Below are 16,513 nucleotides of genomic sequence, written 5' to 3'. Positions count from 1 at the left end.
GAAGGACCAAAATCAGGAGATCACAGAGATATTACAATGACAATCCATAGATATTAACCGCTCCTTCCACTAAGAAGCAATCCACCCTTAGCCCATCTAGACACTCAGGCAGGAAGAAGAGATGTAAGGTTTGAACCTCAAGATGGATATAAATAAATATAAGGCTTGAAGTTTTATGGACAGCACTGGCAAATTTTCTATTCTAATTATGGCCTTCCTAGTATCTGTAATAAAATAGCTTATCAAACAGCTAAATCCTTGAATTTCACCCTTGCTGTCCAAGTCATAGTCCTGATGAAGCCTGGCATCTTTTCAAAAGCATATGGAATATTAGCATAACAGGTTAATAAAGAAAACTAGTTGGCAAAGAAAGCATCTGGGATTTCAGGATTCTTCCATTTAAAATGGCTGGATGGCTTTTAAAAAAATAACCCTTTATAACCCCCAAGTGATCCAAGGTCTACTACTGAGTGTTTTGAGGCTCCTAAAAAATGGAAAGCAACAAAGCAACTTGGGAAAATCAGCAAATACATAGGGTGTTCCAAGTTGTGTGAATAGAAGACAAAACTGACACTAGTTACTCCCCATATATATGCTACTATATCTGCAGGGAACAGCACTTATAAGCTAAGTAAGAAATAAGTAGTAGCAGAATGTGAACATATTGTGTATCATTGACCAATAATACATTCCACTTAAGGAAGCAGGTCTAAACATTAAATTAAAGGGAAACTATCAGGCTATTTTGTAACAGTATCAATATTATTAGTTTTCTTGTAATGTTTTGTACTTCTCAAGTGTTAAGGAAGCTTGTGATAATCCGCTCTGATATGAAAGATGATCAAGAGCATCACGAGGCAAACCTGGGAGTGATCAAACCTTGTTTATAGCAAGTACAACACTCAACTATAAAGCATGAGTTACCTCTTTACTGCCATTTGAGATCTTGATCATTCTGTCGATGTATTCGCGGGCTTTCTCGTAGCGGCCGATATGCCACAAGAACAGTCCTGCAAAATATAAAGCCTCCTGTCCGGCTGTCTTACGATGCTCCTTCAACTTGGCATCAAGATCCATGATAACTTCCCGATCTAAAAACAAGGGAGGAGAAAGTAATAATCATGTAGTTTGAAGGACCATCATTGAACGATGATTTTGGCAGATTAAAGACGTATTGCAAGATATTACATAAAAGCAACCAAACCGTATTAAAAACAACGAAGTAAATGTATTGTAGAGTCATAGAGCAGAAGAAAAGCAAATGGTACTTAGCCCAGCCCAGAGGAGGCATTTTGCCAGTTCGCCCCGGGTCAGGCGAACTGGTAGTGGCAGTGGCGGGAGGCTCCGCCCACCAGTCCAGACATCATCATGAACACTGCACATGCACAGAAGCGCCACATGCAAGCGAAGCAAGCACATGCGTGCGCGTGCACTCCCGGTTCTGAACCGATAGTAAAAGTAGCAGGATTTCATGCCTGGCTCAGCCAATGCAGGAAATCCCCCAGTCTGGAATCCTAAGAGCCCTAACCGACAAACATCTATTCTCTGAAAAGCCCACCATTTTTTCAACATAATCTGTTCTGTTGTTGAATGGCTGAGAAACGTATTTTAGCCATTTTTGCAGATGGGTTTTCATTTTTATCTTCACATTTCCCCCAAGAATCATAGTCTCCAGAACGCACTCCATCTTTCTTGTTCTTCTCTATACCTTTTCCATTTGCCATATTCTTGAATGGCGTCATCCAGTACTGAATACAGACGTCCGATAAAGGTGTAAAGACACAATTTCATTTTGACTATGATATTAGATCTATTAATCAAGCTTATACTTCCAGGTTTGGCCGTCACACTGTATTTAGTAATTCAGAGGACTGGGAGGGAACAGGGTCTCTGCAAACTTTTGACCTGCCACTGTCCACAAGGGGATTTGGAGAAGCGTGGCCAAAATTAAATTTGAGCCTTTACCTATCTAGTGTACTGCAGACATCTACAACTTCCATGATTTGAATCAATGGATATAATATTTATTTCCTGGAAATTATGAGTGATAAAACATAAAGGGCATCATCTGAATCCAAATCAGGTAGCTAATTTAATTAAATACACCATAAAACTGGCCAACCAGTAGTTTATAAATTGGAAATTATGAGATGGACTATTCATCACTACCCAAAACATCCATGTTAAGACCAACTAAAATGAAGTCATCTTCCAGGGGGATTTGAAACCTTGCTCCTACTAATAATTGATAATTTTACAGACAGCTAATTTCTAGTTAGCCGATTATAGAACGCTGATTTCGTATAAACTCATGCTTGAAATATAAGCCTTGCTCATATACTGTGCAAATTTGGACTTCATTAAAGAAACAATCATTTTTTCTTCAAGTTTGCAAAGGCATCTGGAAAGTCAGTTGCCAGATAAACCAAGTTGCTAGATGCAATGTTGTAAAGACATTTGCTATGGATTGGATTTGAAATAATGTTAAGGAAAATAATGTTTACAAGACATCATTAAGAGCCACAGTGGCGCAGTGGTTAGAATGCAGTACTGCAGGCAACTTCTGCTGACTGCTGGCTGCCTGCAATTTTGCAAATCGAATCTCACCAGGCTCAAAGTTGACTCAGCCTTCCATCCTTCTGAGGTGGGTAAAATGAGGACCCAGATTGCTGGGGGCAATATGCTGACTCTGTAAACCGCTTAGCAAGGGCTATAAAGCCCTGTGAAGTGATATAGAAGTCTAAGGGCTATTGCTATTGCTATAAAAGAATGGAGAAAGTGGCAATGCAACTAATCAGCACTCAAGGAACTTTGTGATTGCTGAAAAAGATAAAATAATAATGGCATGGGAGAGAGGTCAGGGAAGGAGAGCCTTGTTAGAAGAACAGATGGTTGGTGGTTGCAACAATCCCATTGGGATGGTGAGGTGTGAACATCTCTTTTGTAGCAGAGTCACACATGTACCGTCATATTAAAAAGGGGAAATAGCATTATTGCAATTCACCATGTGCAAGTATAAAAATTTACTGAGGACAAATAAGTGAGACACTACCTGGATTTGATCTTTTTTTATGAGCATAGATCATTGCCATCATTGTGCACAGGGATACTTCTGGTTTGCTTTTAATGGATTCAAGACTGAGAAGAGCTTCTTGGACGTGCCCTAGGAGAACCAAAATCAGTCAGGGGGTTAGTTGCATTCATTTGTGTAGCAGCACTTTGGCTTCCCCACTATGCCTTCTTCGATGTAATGCTGTAATGAACTTGCATGAACATGTTATCATGTGTGTGCAAAGTACTTCTAAAGCTTTCATTATTGGTTATGTAAACAATTTATGTATTTATAAAATTGATCACTTAACATCGAAAACGCAAAAACCAGGAGATACAAAAAGACAATACAGGTAGTCCTCGCTTAACGACTAGATGTTTAATGACTGTTCAAAGTTATGGCAAGCTCAAAAAGAGTTACTTACAACCCATCCTTAAAGTTACGACTGTCACATACAGAACCTGCAGACACGCAATCACATTTTTGGTGTTTGGCAACTGGCTCATATTTGCGATGTAATAATTTCTAAAGCACTCATTCAGGAGAATGGATTCACTTAATGGCCATATGATTTACTTCATGACTGTGGTGACTCACATTATGAAATAAAAAGGGTCATAAAATTAAGTCAAGTCACACAGTGACCCATTTAATGACAACAATCTATGACCAAAATTTCAGTCCCAACTGTGGCTGTTAAAAGGGGATTACCTGTATTCCTCACATGTCACAGAAAAATGTGCAGTGCTTTCCATATACAGTATACAAGACAATTCTGTAATAAGGAGATTGCAGGAAAAAAAATCTGATTACCTATTTTTCTCATCCTATAAATAACTTCTGATGATTTCTTGAATTGCATTAACATTATGTAATACTACATTTGCAATTGGCATCCATTCATAAATTTATGAAACACTATGCTATTTTTACACACACACAAACCACACACACACACAAAAAAAAAAAATTAATTAATTGGACCAAATACTGGGTTTGGGGATTAAAACAAAACCCTCACATTCAACCTTTCAAACACCTAAGATAAGCCTCTTGGTTGATTAAAAAAATCATGCATTGCCCAAATGAATCTAAAAGAGTTTATTTGAACAAACAAATTATAAGGGTAACAAATCAATAATTCTTTTCCTTTGCAACAGAAACTGCAGAGATGGATCACATGGGACTTCAGATGTTAAATTCCAACTAGGCTACCAGATTTGAGCTGCAAAAACTAAGCATACACAAAAGTTTACAGCTAGCTGGATTTTTCTGTGATTCTTTTCTGACATCATTAGTGTTCCCAAATTTTTCTGTCCAAATCTGCTAGCGCTACCTTTACCCATCCAGCATTACCAAGGGCTGAGCTTCTGCAGCATCCAGGACCCAGTCCCCTAAACTATTTACTATGCAGAAATAGTGGCATGCATATTTGACTGAAGAACCAAAAGATTTACTTATAGAAACTTTTAAACAAGATGGTTTATGATTGCAATTATATTTGCCCCTTCCTGAAATACAATGAAATTTACTTTTTAGCAAGTATTCATTATCAGATGAATAAATAACAACTGCAAGTGTGAAAGTATATAAAGTAAAGAATTACCTTCCATCAAAATGCCATAAGATTGGTAGAAAAGAAACAGTGGGTCATTGCCAAATGTCTTCAAGCCTTCATTGGCAATAGTCTGAACATGGCGAAAATAGCCTTCCTGACAGTAATAATTAATTAAAGCCTGAAAGGAAAGGAAAAGACTTGGATTTCCACAAGCAAGCAGGGGAATCAATCACACTCATAAAACAGAGAGAAAGGATTTAGGAGAGTCACTTCCAAAATCTGACAACAATCTCTTTTGCATAGCTTTTTGGTAAGTTTTCCCCAAGCTGATGCACCTCCTCAAGATGGTACAACTGCAGAATCCTCAAGCAAAGAAAGACTTTCCCCACAGGGTGTCTAGTCTTTTGGCCTCCTGCAGTATTCAAGTATTTAATGATTCCTGTAAAATTTCTATGAGTGGCTTGTTGATTTAGTGCAGTGAGGGCTAACCTTTTTCTCCTTGCGTGCCAAAATGTATCCTCGCATCCCCACACCCATAATGCTATATGCCCCACCCTCCTGCGCATGCGTGCATGACCCCCGTGTCCCCCCATCTGCCTGCCATGACCTCCACACATGTGCATGACCCCCACGCATGCACATGACTCCCCATGCATGCGTGAGACTCCCCCTTCTCACCCCGTTATGGGCCTAGCAAGCCTCCCTGCAGCCTCCTGGGACTAAAAATGGGTCCAGGGGGAAGGGCGTGGCAGAGACCCACAAATCAGCTGGCAAGTGGGAGGCACACATAGGCAGTGGAGCTGAGCTGGGCGGCAGTTTGCAAGCCCACAGAGAGGGCTCCGCATGCCAGCTGTGGCACAGCTGCCATAGGTTCATCATCACGGATTTAGTGTGTCCGGTATTTTCCAAAGGCTGAGAAAAAATTGACTAGCCCCAAAGTCACCACCAAACTTGAGTAGGGCTTTGAACCTGCATCTCTCCAGCCATCCAGGGAGTTGGGAGTTGTGATCTCAGCTTTAAGTTTGAAGGACAGCTTACAAAAGGATGGTGTAAGGGGGAAGCCAGCCTTGACCGATGGCCATTTGTTTCTCTGGCACTTGACCTTATCTGCATTACAAATGCTGACCTTTTATGCTTTGCACATATAACATAAACTTCATGGCCATTTATTTTGCACATGCATTCTTTGCAAAAGCAAAGCATTCGAACAATTCTTCACCTTAGGACTGCTCTCAGAGAGATGCCTTTTCCCACAGCAAAACACATGAAGCGACTGAAGTCAGTCAGCATCAGCTTTCAAAAAAACAGCTCAGACACAAGCATAAGCAATGTGGGTTGTTGTTGTTTCAGGCTCAGATGCTTCCAAATTTACACCCCTTCTCCCTCAAATTGCAACTGCTGCTTCTTTGGAGCCCAGCAGATTTGCCTCGCTGATGTGCTCTTCGGATGCGCCCACAACTGGCATGACAACTTTCAGGGTTTTAGCCAGGAATTCTGGGAGTCGTAGTTCCAAGGTAACGGAGGGGGAAGGAGTGGGTGTTCTTAACGCAGAGGTCTCGAAGCTTGGCAACTTTACGACTTGTGGACTTCAACTCCCAGAATTCCTCAGCCAGCTGGCTGAGGAATTCTGGGAGATGAAGTCCACAAGTCGTAAAGTTGCCAAGCTTCGAGACCCCTGCTCTAGCTAGCGTTTAATGATGCCTGCGTTCGTGTGCTGAGAGGACTGGCTCACACATACACTCGGCTTCCTACAAAAAATCATAACCATCCTCAGGAGGAAAACGTATCGGCTCTGGGTTTTAAGGCAGACAAGTGAAAGAGGGCGGAGGGGGGGGGGTAATTTCAAAGGCCCTGGAGAAAAAGAGCAAAGCTATTCTTTTTTGCCGCCCGGTGCGGGTGCCGAAGCCAAACCCTGCGGGAAGCAGGGATCTGCTACTCCACACAAAACCGCCAGGGCTTTGTAGAACCCTTGCGGAGAAGGGGAGCCTGGCCTTCCTCGCCCAGCTGCTGCCGGCGTTGTTTTCCCGTAGCTTGATGTCCTTGCCTCGGAAGGAGGAACATCAAGGCCGGGAAGGAAGAAGCAGCGTCGGAAAACGGGGCTGCCATTGCAAAGGGGAAGGAAGACGCTGGGCGATGCACGGCGGCGAGGAAGTGGGGGGTCGCTGCGCGGTGGAAGGAAGGAGGGAGGAAGGGAGGGAGAAAGAAAGAAAGAGAGAGAGAGAGAGAGAGAGAGGGAAAGAAGGGGATAGAAGGAAGGAAGGAAGGAAAGGGAGAGAAGGAAGGAGGGAGGAAAGAGGGAGGGAGGAAGAAAGAAAGAGAAAGAGGGAAGGCAAGAAAGAGAGAGAAGAGAGGAAGGGGGGAGAAAAAAGATGGAAGGAAGGAAGGAAAGGAGAGAAGGAAGGGCGGAGGGAGGGAGGGAGGGAGGAAAAAGAGGGAAGGAAGGGGAGAGGAGGGAGGGAGGAAAGGAGGAAAGGAGGGAGGAGTAGAGTTTCCAACCAACCTGCAGGAAGGAAGACTCCATGGCCGCTGAAGAATCCAAGCGGTAGCAACACCCGTTGCCAATGCAACAGGATGGCCCCCAAACGTCAGGGAAAGGTGGAGCTTAAAGCCAGCAGGGACTTTGAATGGCAAGCTCCTCCCCTCCCCTGGAAACGCCGCAGTGCCTTTCAGCGGATTAGAATTCGGTGACTCCCACGGTGTTTGCAGCCCGCGGCCAAAGGAGGCGAGACCGAGCTTTTCTCTAGGGAGGTTGAATGGGTTGGCCCTGTCCCTGCACCTGCACCCGAGATCGGCTGCCTCGGAGCCGTGAAAAGCCCCCCGAGCCCATTCTGTGTGAACCAGATCCGCTCAATCTCCTCCCCCTCCCGATAATGCGCATCGAAACAGAAAGAAGTGGGGTCTTCCTCCCAGCCCTTCCCAGGGTTCTCGAACTCCTGCGCGGGATCTTAATCCTCGAACGCGCCCGGTGGGTTTCTGGTGGAGTTTATTCAGTAGTGTGCGTGTAGGCACAAAGACAACGGCGACCTTAAAAAAAAAGTTGTGCCAATCTAATCTTGATTGAATTCATGGGCATTTAAAATTGTATTGTTTTTAAAGCCAAAATAGGTAAGAATTACAGGATGCCCTATCCCGCCCCCCCCCCTAAAGAGAAAACCCAAAACCCATGTGAGCATATTTCTGAGAGGGGCCCACCCAGATCTCAGTTATGCATCTCAAATTGGTCACTACCCATAATCAGATGATGAATGGCACCAAATTGATTACAACTCCATTTGGCATTCAGAAGAAATAGCCAAAGCCCAGGGCCACTGAGATCCAATAACTTCGTATGGAAGTAAATATTGAGGGCCAGATCTCAAACAGCATTCCTGACCATTTAAGATTAAGGGAGGAAGGGAATAAAGCTTTAAAGTGAGAGAAAGGTTCCTGGTTTTAAAAGACTAAGGATGATGAAAAGCATTCAAGAGCGGTAATAATAGAAAGATAAGCAAGAGTCAGTGGAGGATGGTCAAAGCTTCCTTCCTTCCTTCCTATCTCCTGGCGATGTGCCTATTAAATTGAAGGAGGGTAGATCAGCAGGCAAGATCCAGGCCTTTCAGGTCTTCCAGCAGTGCACTCATTACCACTTGTAACTGAGTCCATCCACCTTGCTGTTGGTTGTTGTCTTCTGTCTCCTTCCCAGCATGAAGCTTTTTCCAGAGAACTAGGTCGTCACATGTGTCCCAAGTAGGATAATTCAAGCCTAGTTAGTTGTGCCTCAAGTGAACTTGAGTTGAACTGTTCAATAATCCCTTGGCTTGTTCTTGGCTTTCCACAGTATTCTCAGGTGTCTTTTCCAACACCAAAGTTCGTAAGTGTTAGCAGTTAGCAGTTAGACTTATATACCGCTTCATAGGGCTTTCAGCCCTCTCTAAGCGGTTTACAGAGTCAGCATATTGCCCCCAACAATCTGGGTCCTCATTTTACCCACCTCGGAAGGATGGAAGGCTGAGTCAACCCTGACTCAGTGTTGATAAACTATCTTGCCTCTTCAAAGCCCAACATTAGCTTCCTTAGAGAGAGAAAGGTAATAACTCTGTTAAAAGGACATTAATGTCCTACAATAATTGCACACATAGAAGTTAAGAGTAATTTGTCATGTATAATTCAGACCAGTAGAGCTGGACACCGAGGAAAAGTAAAATAGCTGAATCCCAAACAATGGGAAAGCAAAAATGTTGATGGAAGTTGATGGCCACAAGGTGGGAAACCATTTAGCATTTAGATTGTACTTTTAATGTCCAGATGTCCATACTGACTAATAAACATATGCACATCTGTTGATGTCTTAGAAGGCATTTTATTATCTTTTCTACAGTATGCCTGTCTATGCTTGCTTTCTTAGGTTAGGGCTTCTCACATGTTGTTCATTTATTATGATTATGATGATGATGATGATGATGATGATGATTATTATTATTATTATTATTATTATTATTATTATTATTATTATGTATGTTTAGTTCAATAAAGACTATCTCCATCTCCTAACTACAGTGGCTGGAAATAGAGTAATTCAAGACACTGAGTGGCATTACATTGGAAAAGACTGGTGTGAACCAGGACCAAGGGCCTAAGTCAGGGGTATCAAACTGGCTGCCTGCGGGCTGGATGCGTCACATGCAGGCCACGCCCACCCTAGCTCTGTGAAGGGGAAAAACATTATAAAATGTCATGTGACAGCAACGTGACGTGGCAGGTTTGACACCCATGGCCTAGGTTATGAGCAGACATCTGCACTGGAGCAAATGTATTCCTCCTCCTCCCCTCCTCAAAGCACATAACGTATCCTTCAAATTTGCCTTATAAGGGCTAATGGATACTCATAATTTGATTAAAATAAACAGGAGTTGTGATGGGGAGAGGAAATTACCCTGTTTAATTCCACTGATAGACGTAATTCTGACTCATGACAATGTATTCCTTAGCAAAGAAAAACAAGAACCCTGGACATAGAAAATCAAAATAACTCTTCCCCCTCTCCCCCATGAAATCTTATTTTCAATTGAGGGAAGTTTGTATTATTTTGTGGGCATAGCAGAAATAAGGCTGCATGTGGTCTACAACCAGAATTTCCATCCTGAAAAGAAATCCTAATCAAGGAACAAAACTCTTTTAATTAATATTTAGTGCAATATTTCCCCCCCCCAATCAGTATGGAAATATTTTTGTCTTTGTAATATTAAAAAAAACCTTTTAAAAAGGGATAATTTCTCAATATCTGTATCTAGTCAAACAAAAATTACCTTACATTTAATTTGTGAAGTTTTACCCATTCTTTAGAGGATTTTTATAAATTTAATCATTGTTATTTCCACAGTTCTACCCTGTTTCACCGAAAATAAGACCTCCCCAGATAATAAAACTGATTGGACTTTTGAGCGCATATGCTAAGCCCTCCCCGAAAATATTGCAACAGAGCAGCAGCCATGAGGTAACCACACTCGCCGCCTCCTGTACCTCAAAAATAATAAGACCTCCAGGAAAATAAGGCCAAGCGCTTATTTCGGGAGTTAAAAGAAAATAAGACCATGTCTTATTTTTGGGGAAACATAGTAGTATAGGTAGTCCTCAACTTATGACCATAATTGAGCCCAAAATTTCCATTGTTAATGTTAAGCAAATCAATTGTTAAGTGAGTTATGCCCCATTTTATCTTTTTTGCAGATGTTAAATGAATTATATGGTTATTAGGAAAATCCAGTTTCCCCTATTGACTTTGCTTGTTGAAAGCTGGCAGGAAAAATAGCAAATTATGATCACATCATCCCAGAACTGTGCAGCTATCAATAAATACATGCTAGTTGCTGAGTCCCTTAATTTTGATCACATGACTAAGGGGATGCTGCAATAGTTGTTTGAAAACCAGTCATAAGTTTCATTTTTCAGGCCTATTGTAATTGTCACTGAGTGGTTCAAGGAATACCTGTATGCTGAATAATAGCAATGTATGGAGGCACTACTTTCAGGCAATCATTAAAGTGGCTGTTGATATTTTGGCAAATAAAGTGAACTAGTTTCCAACAAGTTCACATAATTTCCAGCTGTCTCTGGCTAGGAGGAAGAGCTCTTGTTTTTCAAACTGCAGTTATCTTTTTTTTTAAAAAAAATCACTTTCCTATATTGCCAATGAATCACACGTTTCTGTTATGTTATTTAACTAAACGTGGCTAAACACAGATAATTAAATGGAACAGGTAGAAAATAGATGATGGCAAGAAAGAGATTTAATTAATCAAATATAGTAGTCTGAGATATAATACAGATACATTTGTTCTAATAAATTGTGACACATTAAGTGCCAATTTTTCAAAAGCGCAGGATCCATACTTGAGTTGATACAATCTTTCTATTTTTGGGATTGAATGCCCAAAATCACTGCTCATGATGTTCAGATACACATTTTCAGAAGATAATGTAATGACCTTTCTCACTATACTAATGGTGGTGAACCTATGCCACGTGTGTCTGAGGCGGCACACAGAGCCCTCTCTGTGGGCATGCTCGCCATCGTCCCAGCTCTGTTTTGGGTCTCTGCCGTGCAAGCGCATGTACCTCCCGCGAGCCAGCTGGTCTTTGGGTCTCTGTCGCACATGCACAGGGCGCATGCATTTGTAGAACGCGGGTGCACATGCGTCCGTCACCTTACAGTTTGGGTGCGTGCATGCACTTTGGGCACTTAAAGGTTCCTAAAAGGTTCCCCCACCACTGCGAACCTAAAAGGTTCGCCACCACTGCATTATACCACATGCTTTTAATTTTTGTCTGGATTTACTTGGTTCCTGGGGAAGAAAGTAGGATCACTTCTAAATTGTGCACCAATGCAAGCACCTTCCATTTTTATTTTCAAATATGTTTTTGGCCTCAGCTTTTCATTTAAAAGAACTTTTAAAACCTAAAGGTTAGGTGGGGCAAAGAGTTTGCGGGATGCCCAGAAGTCTCTTGGATAGGCTGGTATCCACAGGCACAATGAAGGACCACAGGGATGGTCAAGAATGATACAGCTTTCCAACTTGGAGCAAGTAAGTGGTGGCCTGAGACTGTTTCCTGCTTGAATTGATGATCATGATCTGTGGAAATTGTGGAATTATCTCTAGTGTTGGATTCAGGGAATCACATACATGACACCAAACGTTGCCATGCAATTTCTGTGTTCTCCTCTTTCACAGCAAAATATCGGTGGAACATTTTTCCATGTAAGCATGTTTAATGAACATTTTAGTCACATTCTTATTTATGACAGCTTGAACTTCATTATTTTAGAGATGAAAAATAACCAAGGAAATTACAATAAAAAAGTAATCTTTATTATTTTTGCACATTGGTAATTATGTATAACATTATTGAGAATATTAGTAGCATTTCCTGCATGCAATTCAACAATACAATAAGTTGATAGTTTATTAAAAGAAAGCTTCTATATTTAACATATATAAGAAACATAAAATTTCTGGATGTATTTGGTTATATAATTTTGCTATTCTTTTCTGTGAAAAAATACCGATATATTAGCAATGATTCTAAAGCATGGAATCAAATAAATGTCCACAGTTAGCATTAAATAATTCCAGGAAAAACATTGTGTTTCTGAGAGAGAGAGAGAGAGAAAAATGCTACATTTTCTGATGCAGGCACAGCTAAAAATATCAAACCAAATCTTACATCCTTTTCATACAGCAAAGAATAGCTGTTTGGAAGCTAGCAAAATTGGGATATTTCTTTCATAAATCATTGAATTATTGCATCTTGAAAATATTAGCAAGTACAATTTAAAAAGCAGAAAGCTACAATTACCCGTCTCTTCTTCATTTCTTGTTTTCTGATATTCTTTCATGAAAAAGTGCTATGGAAAGAATCTAACTTAAAAGGCTGCAACATCAACCTGAAGATAAAATTCTTTCTTATTTTATGTACAGAATGCTCAAAAATAACACAACTTGATCTTTACAATATTTATATTTCCTTATAAAATTCTACCCACATTATTTTCAACAGGTTTAGGCATTTGCAGTATACTCTGTACAGTTTGGCTATACATTGGATTTGTTTACTTAAAATGTTAAAATGTCAAACGAAAGAAAAAGATTTCTCCAATATTGCTTAATGATAGGAGAGAATGAGGTCTTGTTGAACTCTTTTTTTTCCTGCTTTACCTCTGACATTTGGCTCCCTGTATTTAAGATTCTGGCCAGTCTAAAGAAGAGAAGCGTAGGCAATATAAACATGCATTGATTGAATCCAAACTACCTATATTGGTACAGAATACATCGTTTTACCTGCTGAAAGCTTGCACACTAAACTTATTGTGGTACATACATAATGTGCTCGGATCATTATTCATTTGCTCAAACGTGCACCACAAGTAAAGGACTATTTACACAACAGAGGGCTCTTCATTAGACACACAGGTTGGCAACTCTGCTGAGAGTTGAAGATGGCGAAACAATATTGCAGGAGAAGAAGAAAAAATTAAACGTATTATAATGGAAATGGGGGTCTGTTTGGGACCGGTGGGGAAGAGAGGATGGTTGGAGGTCACACTGATGTAAGTGACACCACACAAGATAAGACAAACAACCAATACATAAAACCAGTAATTTCCGACTCCAGTTCTTGTGAGATTTAATTGTTTGTGCAAAAATAATCCATTTGGTTTATTGTTGGTTAAGCACCTCAACATGGAACATTCCTTCAGGGTTAACAGAGTTATTGAAAACCTGTTGCTCTTCCTAACCAAATGCTTTTCCCCCCATGCGTGATTGAGAAGTGCAGCATGCCTCCATGCAAATCATTTTGGTGTGCATATAAGAGTCATAACATAGAACACCTGGGCCTCATACTGGTAATTTACTACTTACCCCCTTCCCCAACATAAACCCCATTTACAAAAATAGTCACAATGTGTGAATAGAAACAAAAAAGGGTGAATCCACCAACCCATATTTTGTAAAAAGATGACAAATATGGCAGTTGAAATGCAAACAGTAGATACACTAACTGTACTAAGAATTGTATGCTTAACACACACACACACGCACGCACACACACACACTCACATTCACACAAGCACACACCAAAGTAAAGTTAATTTTTCCCCTCAACTCCTTTTACTGGTCCCTACAGTCTGATTAGCCATTTTTCTCTCCTCTTCAGCAGTGTCAGCTGGTAATGAAAACAGTAACCTCCTGTCATTCTTTCTACATTTTACAGTTGTGTTTTGATAAGGGGTTGCTGTCTTGTTAGAGGCACTGACCTTAGGAATACAGTACATTTGTAAAAACTGTATGTTTGGCAGAGACCACCTGGAGGAGTTCTGTTGACACAACTACATTACTCACACAGGCTGTAAACAATTGGTCACCCAATCACATAGATTTTTATTTTTTCTTTTGTACATCTTTGCCTTCCTTTTCATGTTTTTCTTCAACTGGCTTGGTTACACGGTCATAGGATGGTGGACAGATAGCTGTTGACATGGTCATGTCTGTCTTTTCGGTGTAAGAGTTTTCATTCATCTTGTCCATGAGGAATTCGTCTTTAATACGTTGGCTAGCCCCTCCTTCGATTTTGTTTTTGTTGTTTAAAAATGAAGCCTGCTTTATTGTTTGTGTCAGACGATAACGCCTGTAAGCCCGTTGGATAATGATAGCTGACAGCTCCTCTTGTTTCCTTTTTAAGGTAGTTGTGATGGGCTCATAGGAGGCTTTGGATGGGTTTGACTGCATAAAGCGGTCTTCCATCTGAATGCGGAGAGCGTCCATCTCTCCACTTTCCCCCAGAACACGTTTGGTGAAAGCAAACAATATATCGAGGCAGTGAATTCTGTCACCACTTACCATGGGCAGATCCATTGCAATAAGCTGAACCTTGTTGGGTTTAGGTAAGTGAAGAGGAGGCTCCAGAGCAGCTGCAAACTCTGAAAGTTTTTCAAATTCCATAAACTGTGTAGCATCCGGGTCAAACTTTTCCCAGACCTCATAAAACATCTCAAAATCGTCCTCGCTCAGAGGTTCGGCACTTTCTTCAGTTGCCACACCGAAGTTCTCCAGAATGACAGCAATATACATGTTGACTACAACTAAAAATGAGATGATTATGTAGCTGACAAAGAAGAAAATCCCAACCGAAGGATTGCCACAGTCTCCTTTGACGGAACTTCCTGGGTGATCTTTTTTAGGGTCGCAGTCTGGAGGCCCGCTGTTCAGGATGGGGGCTAGCAAGCCATCCCAGCCAGCAGAGGTGGTGATCATAAAGAGGCAGATCATGCTGTTGCCAAAAGTTTCAAAGTTGAACATGTCATCAATGCCAACTTCTCTCTTCACATAGGCAAAGTTGGACATTCCAAATATGGCATAGATGAACATGACCAGGAAAAGGAGGAGACCAATGTTGAACAAGGCAGGGAGAGACATCATCAAAGCAAAAAGCAGAGTGCGGATCCCCTTTGCCCCCTTGATTAGACGCAGGATTCGACCTATCCTGGCAAGTCGAATTACTCGGAACAAGGTGGGGGATACAAAATATTTCTCAATGATCTCTGCCAAAAACATACCTGTTAAAAATTAAACAAAAGAATCAGGGTTATTGTTTGTCAGCATCAAACCTTATCTTCCCTTATTGGAACGTCTTTGCAAAAGCTGCCTTAAATTAAATTTACAAACAACTGGTTCCCAGTTTGGTTTGGGCATAGAAGCAAGCCTTGATAACTGCCCTAGTGGAAAAATGGGCAGGTAGTTGTGCCTCCTTGTCCTGGATAATCTCAGAGATATTTGAGTCTATTGATCATGGCATTCTTCTAGGGGTGTCAAAGTCACGTCACAGCGGTGTCATGTGATGTATTGAGACTTCCCCCCCCCTTCGCTAAACCAGGCATGGGCGTGCCCTGATCTAGATTATGCTGTTTGAGGCTGGAGTTTAGAAGGCTCTGATTTAGGACAGCCTAAATCCAGTATCAAAAGTAATGGCAGACTTCTGCTCCCTTGATAGTATTTGGTCTACAGGATATTACCAAGCTCTATCTTGTCTTTTAGGCTACATTATTTAACATGCACATGAAAATACTAGATGTTCATATATATTTTTAAAAATGGAAAAAGTGTAATTCATCTACACACAAATGTATTCACTCAATAGTTTAATAAATTAATAAGTTAACATTTTATTTACAAAGGCATTTTATAATTTAGTCAATTAGCTTTAAGTACTTAGATTTGTCAATATTTTTGTTTTGTTTTTATATTGTTCAATGGTCTAAACTATTTTATTAATCTCTATTAATCATCTAGAAGATCTTTATGAACTTTAATTTGAGCTTTGCAAAAAGTGCAAAAAGTGGAATGCAATCTTCCAAAAAGTGTACAAAATGCTTGTGTTAAAGATATTAACATATAATGATAATTTTAAAATTCAGCCCTCATGGACCATGAGACTGTAAGAAGGGAAAATTAACTATCTCAAGATGAACAGATGATTGAACAGAATTTGGTGATTCTTCTTACTATTATCTATGAAGTGTCTTGCAAGAGAAAAAGAATGAGGCAGGCATCTGTTTTGCTATGCCTCATTGTTACATGATTAAATATTTGTGGCAATTTAAATAAAAGGGACAACCAATGCTTTTAATTATTTAATTTCCTCCAAGGCAGATGAATTCATACAGATGTACCACTGAATCTCTCTTTCAAAAGACCCGAAGGTTAAGACTATCAGGTTATCTAATGTCAAAACTGTTTATGTGTAGTGGGAACAAAATACTGGTATTTTGCCAATGTGAAGGGTCTTCCTACCATGCTTTAGTCATAATTTTTGAAGTAAAATTTAAGCCTCACAGCACTATGAATTGGCTTGGAAGGCCTCATGGAATA

General features: G+C 40.6%; 2 protein-coding genes across 5 annotated transcripts in view; both read right to left on the bottom strand.

Moving 5' to 3' along the window:
* The window catches only part of TTC21B (tetratricopeptide repeat domain 21B), a 50,531-nt gene extending 43,354 nt beyond the window's left edge, over positions 1 to 7,177 (bottom strand). Inside the window, exons 1-4 of the mRNA XM_014056832.2 lie at positions 7,111 to 7,177; positions 4,659 to 4,788; positions 3,053 to 3,163; positions 925 to 1,091 (exon numbers count right to left, since the gene is read on the bottom strand). Of these exons, the coding sequence (XP_013912307.2) occupies positions 925 to 1,091; positions 3,053 to 3,163; positions 4,659 to 4,788; positions 7,111 to 7,131 (429 nt within the window). The 5' untranslated portion in view covers positions 7,132 to 7,177. The remainder of the gene's footprint in view (positions 1 to 924; positions 1,092 to 3,052; positions 3,164 to 4,658; positions 4,789 to 7,110) is intronic.
* A 4,757-nt stretch (positions 7,178 to 11,934) lies between these two features.
* Positions 11,935 to 16,513, bottom strand: part of LOC106541394 (sodium channel protein type 1 subunit alpha) — a 102,206-nt gene continuing 97,627 nt past the window's right edge. For all 4 annotated transcript variants that reach the window (XM_087709508.1, XM_087709514.1, XM_087709523.1 and 1 more), the window contains exon 27: positions 11,935 to 15,201. In XM_087709508.1, the coding sequence (XP_087565634.1) occupies positions 14,027 to 15,201 (1,175 nt within the window). In that variant the 3' untranslated portion in view covers positions 11,935 to 14,026. The remainder of the gene's footprint in view (positions 15,202 to 16,513) is intronic.

Source organism: Thamnophis sirtalis, unplaced genomic scaffold (assembly GCF_051295495.1).
Source record: "Thamnophis sirtalis isolate CommonGarterSnake01/CBP01778 unplaced genomic scaffold, rThaSir2_p1.2 scaffold_1, whole genome shotgun sequence".
Taxonomy (NCBI): Eukaryota; Metazoa; Chordata; class Lepidosauria; order Squamata; family Natricidae; genus Thamnophis; species Thamnophis sirtalis.
The sequence above is the reverse complement of the archived record's forward strand: the minus strand, read 5'-3'. Positions and strand labels throughout refer to the sequence as shown.